Source organism: Bison bison, unplaced genomic scaffold (assembly GCF_000754665.1).
Source record: "Bison bison bison isolate TAMUID 2011002044 unplaced genomic scaffold, Bison_UMD1.0 scf7180017859304, whole genome shotgun sequence".
NCBI lineage: Eukaryota > Metazoa > Chordata > Mammalia > Artiodactyla > Bovidae > Bison > Bison bison.
This window is the reverse complement of record NW_011489876.1, coordinates 1,000,673-1,009,204: the sequence shown is the minus strand read 5'-3', so window position 1 is coordinate 1,009,204 and position 8,532 is coordinate 1,000,673. Positions and strand designations below refer to the sequence as shown.

Sequence of the window (8,532 nt, the reverse complement as noted above, 5' to 3'; positions counted from 1 at the left end):
TCTTTGCGACCCCATGGACTGCAGCCCACCAGGCTCTTCCATCCATGGGATTTTCCAGGCAAGAGTACTGGAGTGGGTTGCCATTGCCTTCTCTGGTGTTTTACATATAGTAGGTGCATAATAGGTGTCTGTTGAAAGAGTGAGGAGTGTGTATTTTCCCGTATTCTTAACTATGGTTATCCCCTCCAATGATTTTCTTAAAGGACTTCGTCCAAAAAATCCAACAATTTGGAATTGAACATTTTTTTTGGTAATAATTTGAGTCAAATACTGTGATAACGAATGATTGTACAAACAATTACTTGTGTTTATTTCTACAGCTGTTTAGTGAAAAAATAAGTGGTGTTGAAGGAACAAAACTAGATGACGAATTTCTGGATATGGAAAGGGTAAGAGAACATTTTAATGTGAATTATCTCGTAAATTTGACTTTTACTGTGATATGAGATATACTGGTATCGTAAAGGATGTTAGAGTGGGGGTCTAGGAGGTATGAATTAAAGTGTAGATTATGGAATCCAAAAGGCAGTTCTTTCATTACTTCCAAGTTCAAATAAAGATGCTGGCCCTTGAGAGATGGGCTATGGCTAACTGGTGCCCTCTACTGGACAAAGTCAGAATGCTCAAAAGATGGCCCATCTTGGTGAACACTTTCAGCCGAAGTAATTGTGATTAAGTATCTTGGAGAGTCAAAATGTATTAGTGGGAGAAGACTCTTCAAATACTGTAAACATTGATCTAATGTGTGGAGGACTCTGTTTCCATGTGTTACAGCAGCTGCATAACAATTTTTATCTTGGTTCTGCCACTGGAACCAGCTGCCTCTACTTGGATAAACTGTTTCAAACTTTCGTGACCTGTGAAACAAGGATGATAATGTGTGCTCTGCTTGCCTCACATGGATGTTTTAAGAACTATGCAAAAAAAAAATTATATGTGTGAAAGCATTTAAAAAATCCCGTGAGTGTACTATGGAAATGATTGTTATCACATTCCAAAGGAAGACTATGGCCTCCGTGTCTCTGAACAAGCTTCCAGGTCACCTGTGTGAAGTCCTTCTCTGTTGTTGTTTAGTCAAAGTCATTTCTAACTCTTTTGTGACCCCATGGGCTATATCCTGCCAGGCCCCTCTGTCCATGGGATTTCCCAGGCAAGAGTAACGGAGCAGGTGCCATTTCCTTCTCCAGGGGACCTTCCTGACCCAGGAATGGAACCTGTGTCTCCTGCATTGGCAGGCATGTTCTTTATCACTAAGTTACAAGGGAAGCCCATGAATAGTTTAGGTGGAGGCAGAAGTGGGACCATCACTACTTATCAGTCTCCTCAGTTCCCTTCCCTTTTGTTTTGGGACCTTTAAACATAACCCTGTGTTAATAACCAGACTCCCCCAATGAGAGAGGGCTGAGAGAAATCAGAGCTTTCTCTGCTTTCCAAGGAAAGGCTTCCTTGGGTGTAACATGGAGGATACAGGCTGTAGCAGGTAGCAGGGCTTTCAGCAGATGCTGGGGAAGGGAGTCCAGCCCCAGAACTGTGCCATGGGGTGTGTGTGGGGTTATCCTCTACAGGATGCCCTGGACCTGGCCTCACTGTCTTCCGGGGAGTTTCTTGTGTCTGGGTGAGCACAGTTAATTTTCTAGAAATGTTAATGCCTTGACAGAAAGCTTATTTTGTTTTGGTTTTGGAAACAGTTTTGGAAGAATGAGAAACACAGAACATTTAAACATCACTGGCATACCTAAAATTACTTTAAAATTTCTTGATAAATAAAGATATTTTATGCAACTTTATTACTAACAAAGCGATTCAGTTGAAAGGTTAAATTTAAAAGCACATTTCAGGAATTTTAGTTTCAGTTGATGGACTGAAACCTCTCTTGATTACTTCTGTTTCCTCGCAGAACCCAAGTGAGTGACAGAACAAATATAAAAATAAAATTATTATCTGTTTTATTACAGCATCAAAAAGCGTGGAAATATCTAATAGGTGACAAGAAGCTTTAAGGACTTTCTACAACAGGTGAATTAGATGATATTAGACTCACCTGAAACATAACGTAGACATGACAAAGTTAATGTTGGTTCAGTGGTAAAGAACCCGCCTGCCAATGCAGGAGACATGAGAAATGTGGGTTCGATCCCTGGGCTAGAAAAATTCCCTGGAGGAGGGCATGGCAACCCACTCCAGTATTCTTGCCTAGAGAATCCCGTGGACAGAGGAGCCTGGCCTGGTGTAGTCCGTGGGGTTACAAAGAGTCGGATACGACTTAGCGATGGAACAACAACAACAAATGAAGATATTCCATGACAAGTGCTAACCATATGCAACAGAGGAATAAAAGTGATGTCAAAGTAAAATCTGAGGCTAAAAGAATACTAACTGGAAAAAGAAGATTTTAAAACATAGGAAGATGTATCATGCGGTCTATCAGAATACTATGACATCATATAACATTCTGCATCATATAACATGGCATCTAAATATAGAGGGCAAAAGCAATCAGAAAAATATAGAGAACTGACAAAATGCATAGCTTTCCCATAAAATAACAGATTAAATCGACAATAATAAATAGGATCATAGGGGATTTGCATAAAATATGACTAATAAATTTGATTGTAAGTAAATATAGTCTTCATTTCTCAAATTGAGAATTTATATTCACTTCAAATTCCTTCAAAACCATTTCAGTAATCAATTATTTACTGGACTGTAGAAAAAAAAACAAATTTCCTAAGTAAAATCGTAGAACACAAGAATTACAAGGAGGGTATAGTTTCCAAATTCTGGATGTTTGGAAATGGAAGAATGTGCAAAAGGAAATGGAAAGTAAAATTAAAGATCACTTAGTCATGAGAACTCTGTGTCAAAACCTGTGATATATAGCTGTCTTAAATGCATTTAATAGAAAATAAATGTTGGAAGAGAATGAATAAATCATTCAAACCAAAAAGTAGGAAAATAACAGCAAAACAAATCACTCTAGGTGAAAGGAAGAAATCAATACAGATAAATGAGAGATTAATCAAATACACAATAATAACAGCAAAAAGGTAGAATCAATCAATAAAACCAAGAATTATCTTTTTTTGAAAGACCACTTCTAGTAAGCGTGAGCAAGAGAGGGAGAAGGGAAAACACAGATAAACTACATAGGGGATAAGAAAGATACAAAGACAGATGTGGATTCTTTAAATAATTAAAAAAAAAAAGAATATTGTATGTAAACCAGGACTGCCAGCAGCTCTGTAAGGACTGAGGTCTGGGAGTGTCAAGAACCTAGACTTTGGGGCACCTCAGAGGTAGGTACCAACACACATGGAAATTCTAGGGTTAATTAGCCACCAAAGATGCCCAGGGAGGCATTACAAAAATAATTGTCACCTCTCTGCTTTCTCCCATATGTCCTGGTGGTTTGCTGAGATATGTACATTACATTTTCTTCCTTTTTTTTAAAAAGATTTTTCTTTTTTTTTTTTGATGTAGACCATTTAAAAGTCTTTATCAAATTTGTTACAGTATTGCTTCTGTTTTATGCTTTGGATTTTTTGGCTGCGAGGCATGTGGAATTTTAGCTCCCTGACCAGGGTTTGAACCCACACCCCTTACATTGGAGGGTGAAGTCTTAACTACTGGACCATCAGGGAAACCCCTTCATTGCATTTCCTTAATCTGAACACATATACCCACCCTGCTGCTGCTGCTAAGTCGCTTCAGTCATGTCCGACTCTGTGCGACCCCATAGATGGCAGCCCACCAGGCTCCCCCGTCCCTGGGATTCTCCAGGCAAGAACACTGGAGTGGGTTGCCATTTCCTTCTCCAATGCATGAAAGTGAAAAGTGAAAGTGAAGTCATTCAGTCGTATCCGACTCCTAGCGACCCCATGGACTGCAGCCTACCAGGCTCCTCCATCCATGGGATTTTCCAGGCAAGAGTACTGGAGTGGGGTGCCATTGCCTTCTCCAATACCCACCCTACCCCCAGTATTTCCACTTATTCTAGAAGCAAGGTTTTGTTTTTAATTTTTTTTTGTTTTTATGCAATGAGTTATTTTTTCAGTGTTTATCTTGATTGACCACATTTGCCAACATGGTTAGTGGCATCCTCTCTCATTTGTAAAGGATTCGTTCCCTGTGTTGATTCCTGGGCTGTCTTGGAAGCACTGCCAGTATGTGCAGAGTTTTGGGCCATTTGTTTCTTGGAGTTTTTCCCCCAAAGAAATAGAAGAGTCTAAGTAAAAAAAAATTCTCGCCTCTACCTCCTTTCACCCTCACCCTTCAGAGGTGATTCTTAGATACCTGGTGACTTTTCATGTCCCAAGAGAATTGTGTACATGGAATGACAATTCCAAGTTGTGCTTTAATTAATATTGAATTTATACAAAGTTATAAATCTCAAACCCAGGTCTTAAGCCTTAAACTAAACATATGGATCTTATTCATATATTTATTAATTTCAGTATTGGGTTTTCCTTGTTGCTCAGTGGTAAAGAATCTGTCAGCCAATGTAGGAGACATGGTTTTGATCCCTGGGTCGGGAAGATCCCCTGGAGGAAGAAATGGCAACCCACTCCAGTATTCTTGCCTGGGAAATCCCATGGACAGAGGAGCCTGGCAGGCTACAGTCCATGGGATTACAAAGAGTTGGACATGACTTAGCGACTAAACAAGAACAACTTCAGTATAGAAAAATGGCAATCATTTTTAGTGAACTTCACTTTAGGTTCCATTTAGTCATACACTTAACAGATGAAATGCTTACACATTTATCACCAACTCATTATATAATTAGGCAAATTCCCTTAGAGTTTTCAAACTACAATACAAATGCATTGCTTAGGATTCCCTCAAACTTATTAGGCAAATTCCCAAATTGCGTAGGATTCCCTCAAACTTAACATCAAACCTAAAACAAATATTTATTTTCATTATTTTGATGATTTTTAAATTGTTCTCATGAGTGGAATATCCTTTTACTTTAAAACATTCTCTTTTTGACCATTGATGGTATAAAATAAAGCTATTGAAATGTGCATAATTAACTTTACTCTATGTGCTCACATTTATCTTCTGGTTAACCAACAGCCAGAGTGTCCAGAATTGGTTGGCTTGGTTTTGAGAGACCTTTAAGTATATCCAATAATCTAGTGGAGCATAATAACTTTTCCAAGTTTCCTAAATATTACATTAATATTCATTTTAATGCTGAAAAAGAAGTTAGTGTTCTCCACTGTCATTGGGAGGAGCAATTATTGAAAGGATGTCCCAGAATCTAAAAGTTAAGAAAATATCCCCTCTACCCAAAATGTTGAATTTAAAATCATTATAACAGTGTTGTTATAAATACTAACTTAATGAAATTTATTCTTCTGTTTGTTTTTCTGTTGAATTTGTTTGTCATTTATTAATATTTTTATGTTTCTTTCTTTTTTTAAAGAAAATAGACATTACCAATAAAGCTGTTGCAGAAATTCTTTCAAAAGCCACAGAATATCTTCAGCCAAATCCAGGTAAAGTTAGAAAATGTCTTGAAATATTCAGTTGTTCATTCACAGATTCTAATAACCGAGTTTTACTGAGCATCACAGATTCTAACAACCAATATTTACTGAGCGTATGGTTGACATGATCTAGAAACAATGTCCTCTATGTCCAAATAATGAAATTAAGTAGTTTAAAGTTGAGTGACTAAAGGTAGTTGCAGTGTTTCTTAGCTGATGACAAGCAGGGCAGAGACTTCTGTGAACTATAGAGACATTATTTGGATGGAGTCTTGATCTCAGAGCAAGAGACTTCTGCATGCATGCGTGTGTGCTCTGTCATGTCCAATCCTTTGCAATCCCATGAACTGTGACCCACCAGGCTCCTCTGTGCATGGGATTTCCCAGGCAAGAATACTGGAGTGGGTTGCCATTTCCTTCTCCAGGGGATCTTCCCCACCCAAGGATTGAACATGCATCTCCTGAATTGGCAGATGGATTCTTTACGACTAGTGCCACCTTGGAAGCTCTAAGACACTTTCCTAAGCAAAGAGATGCTTTGGAAACCCACTAAATATTTTGTCAATACTTTTTTATTCAGTTGTTTCTTCTGTTTTTTTTTTTTTTTTTAATTCTGCCATCCTGTTCTAACGGGGTCAATGACTTTGAAACTGCCTTCACTTCGTGGCTCAAATGCTGATGAAGTGAATCGGATAAACCTGAGAAACACGAGAAGATCCACTGTTACTGCAGCTTCTTGACAGGAGGTCTTTCCTAGGCACTGAAGCAGGATTCCCTTGAAGTTTTCCCAAGTTCTAAATTATAGAGACCAACAGAGGGCGTCCAAGCTTCGAATTCTGTGGATTTCCAAATCTGCTTTTACTTTGTATGAATTTATTATTTGTATATAATTACTATGATTCCCTCGGCTGTAGGAATCAGCACACATCCAAACATCTGAAAATCTAGGAAATAAATCTAAAAACATACATTGGATAAAATATTCTACATTTTAACAGGATCCTTGGGTGTTTTGTAGGCACATTAGTTTGGGAAGCACTCGCCTAGAATACATGAAAATAAATATGTAGTTATTAAAATCAGAGAAAATAAAAATCTATCCCATTAGTGCTTAAAATTATCTCAAAGATCACCTAGCCTGCAGAATAAAATCCCAGATCTTTAGCTTGGAGTTCAGTTCATAGTACCATTTTCCCCTAAGTATTTCCTGATTTGTTCTATATTAATTTCTTCTTCAGTCAAAGCAGCCTACCGTTTATCTGTTGGTTATAAACCATAAACATTCCATCTTACACTATTTCTGAGCTTTTGAGATGGGGGCATCTTTCCATCTTTATTCGGCATATTGTTATATTTTCTTTTCTGTATACCACATAAGACTTTATTTGTATAATGACATCTTGGAGTTTTTGCCTTCCAAGAACTATGTGTGAACTCCCTGAGGGCAGAGCATGTCTTAAGTGTCTCTTTTTTAAAATTATTATTTGACCACCTTGAATGGCATGGGGGATCTTAGTTCCCTGATCAGGGATTGAACCCATGCCTCCTGCAGTGGAAGCTCAGAGTCTTAACCACTGGTTCACCAGGGCGTCTCTGTCTTAGGTCTCTCTAAGGTCCTAGTAGTTAGCGTGGTGTGTCGCACAGAGCTGGGATTAGTCAACCCTCATGGCCTAGGTCAGAGAAAGGATTTAGTGGCCACCCACCATTTTCCTTGGGCCCAGAAGTGGAGCTGCACCCAAGGGACCATCAACACAGACTCCTGTTCACCATGGGAGTGTTTGTCTCCTACTGGTTCTGCTTCCTAAAATAGGAGTGTGCTGCGCAGTGCCCTGGTACCATGAAATTGAAGATCATCAGTCTGGATACACTCTTGGGGGGCGGGGTGTTAACCACCAATTGGTTTGAAACACCCACCTCAGCCATTCTATTCTTAGTTTGCAGTCGATCCCTGGGAAAATATGTCTTCCCCAGTGTCAGCGTCTTGACTCAGTGAGTTAGCCATGGGTAGGGTAATGATAGCCTGGTTACTATAGTATTATTTGGGAGTCAACATAATTTCTTTTTCTCATCATGGCCCTTAGCACCTATCCTAGTTAATAATCTAGGAAGCCATGTGAGAAACTGGGTCGCCCAGGGCCCTTCCTGTCTCAGGTCTCTGACATTGAGTCCAGGGCGACCTTGATTTCGCAGCCGCATTTGTTAAATGCTATGTACCTGTCACTCTGCCGTGCCACTTTAAGGAATTACAAATGATAATGTTTTTAAGCATACAGAGCTAAGCTAGGCATGCTGAACACTGTGTCGAAGATCCGAGGCCAGGTGAAAACTACGGGGTACCCGCAGACAGAGGGCCTGCTGGGCGACTGCATGCTGAAACACGGCAAGGAGCTCGGGGAAGGCTCCACTTTTGGTGAGTATCACCACGCCACTGGGAGAGCTGAGCATGCAGCCTTCGTCGAGTTTTGGTAATGCACAAAACCTTCATTTTAACAACCCTTATTAATTTTTCCTATTATCAAGAAATGCATGTTCAGGGCTTCCCTGGCAGTCTAGTGGTTAAGACTCCGCACTTCCAATGCAGGAGCGAGGTTCTATCCCTAGTCAGGGAACTAAGATCCTGTATGCCACGTGGCATGGTCAAAAATTAAATTAATTAAAATTTAAAATTAATACATGTCCATCGTAGGACATTTAGAAAACATAGGCAAGTGAAATAAAAGAAGGTGCAGCATTACCCATAGTTACCCCCCCAGTGACGGGCCCGGTCATGCTCTTTGTTGTTCTTTATATTAATACCTTTGGTTTATTCTTGTATTTATTCATATACAGTTTTAAAAATATTAAAGTGGGGTTATAGTATATATACCCTAATTCCCTTTTGTAATCTGCTTATTCCCACTGACTATAACACGGTCCATGTTGTTAAACAATCTTCCACAGTACTTTCCACTGTTTTTTTGGGGGGGATAGTTGCTTTACAATGTTACGTTAGTTTCTGTCGTACAACAGCGTGTCGCAGCCATGTGTATACACG

At 39.3% G+C, this 8,532-nt stretch overlaps 1 protein-coding gene across 1 annotated transcript in view; it reads left to right on the top strand.

Annotated features, from left to right (window-relative positions):
• The first annotated feature begins 326 nt into the window (after positions 1-326).
• Positions 327-8,532, top strand: part of SH3GL3 (SH3-domain GRB2-like 3) — a 55,109-nt gene continuing 46,903 nt past the window's right edge. The window contains exons 1-3 of the mRNA XM_010830925.1: positions 327-389; positions 5,435-5,507; positions 7,765-7,908. Coding sequence (XP_010829227.1) covers positions 381-389; positions 5,435-5,507; positions 7,765-7,908 — 226 coding nt within the window. The 5' untranslated portion in view covers positions 327-380. The remainder of the gene's footprint in view (positions 390-5,434; positions 5,508-7,764; positions 7,909-8,532) is intronic.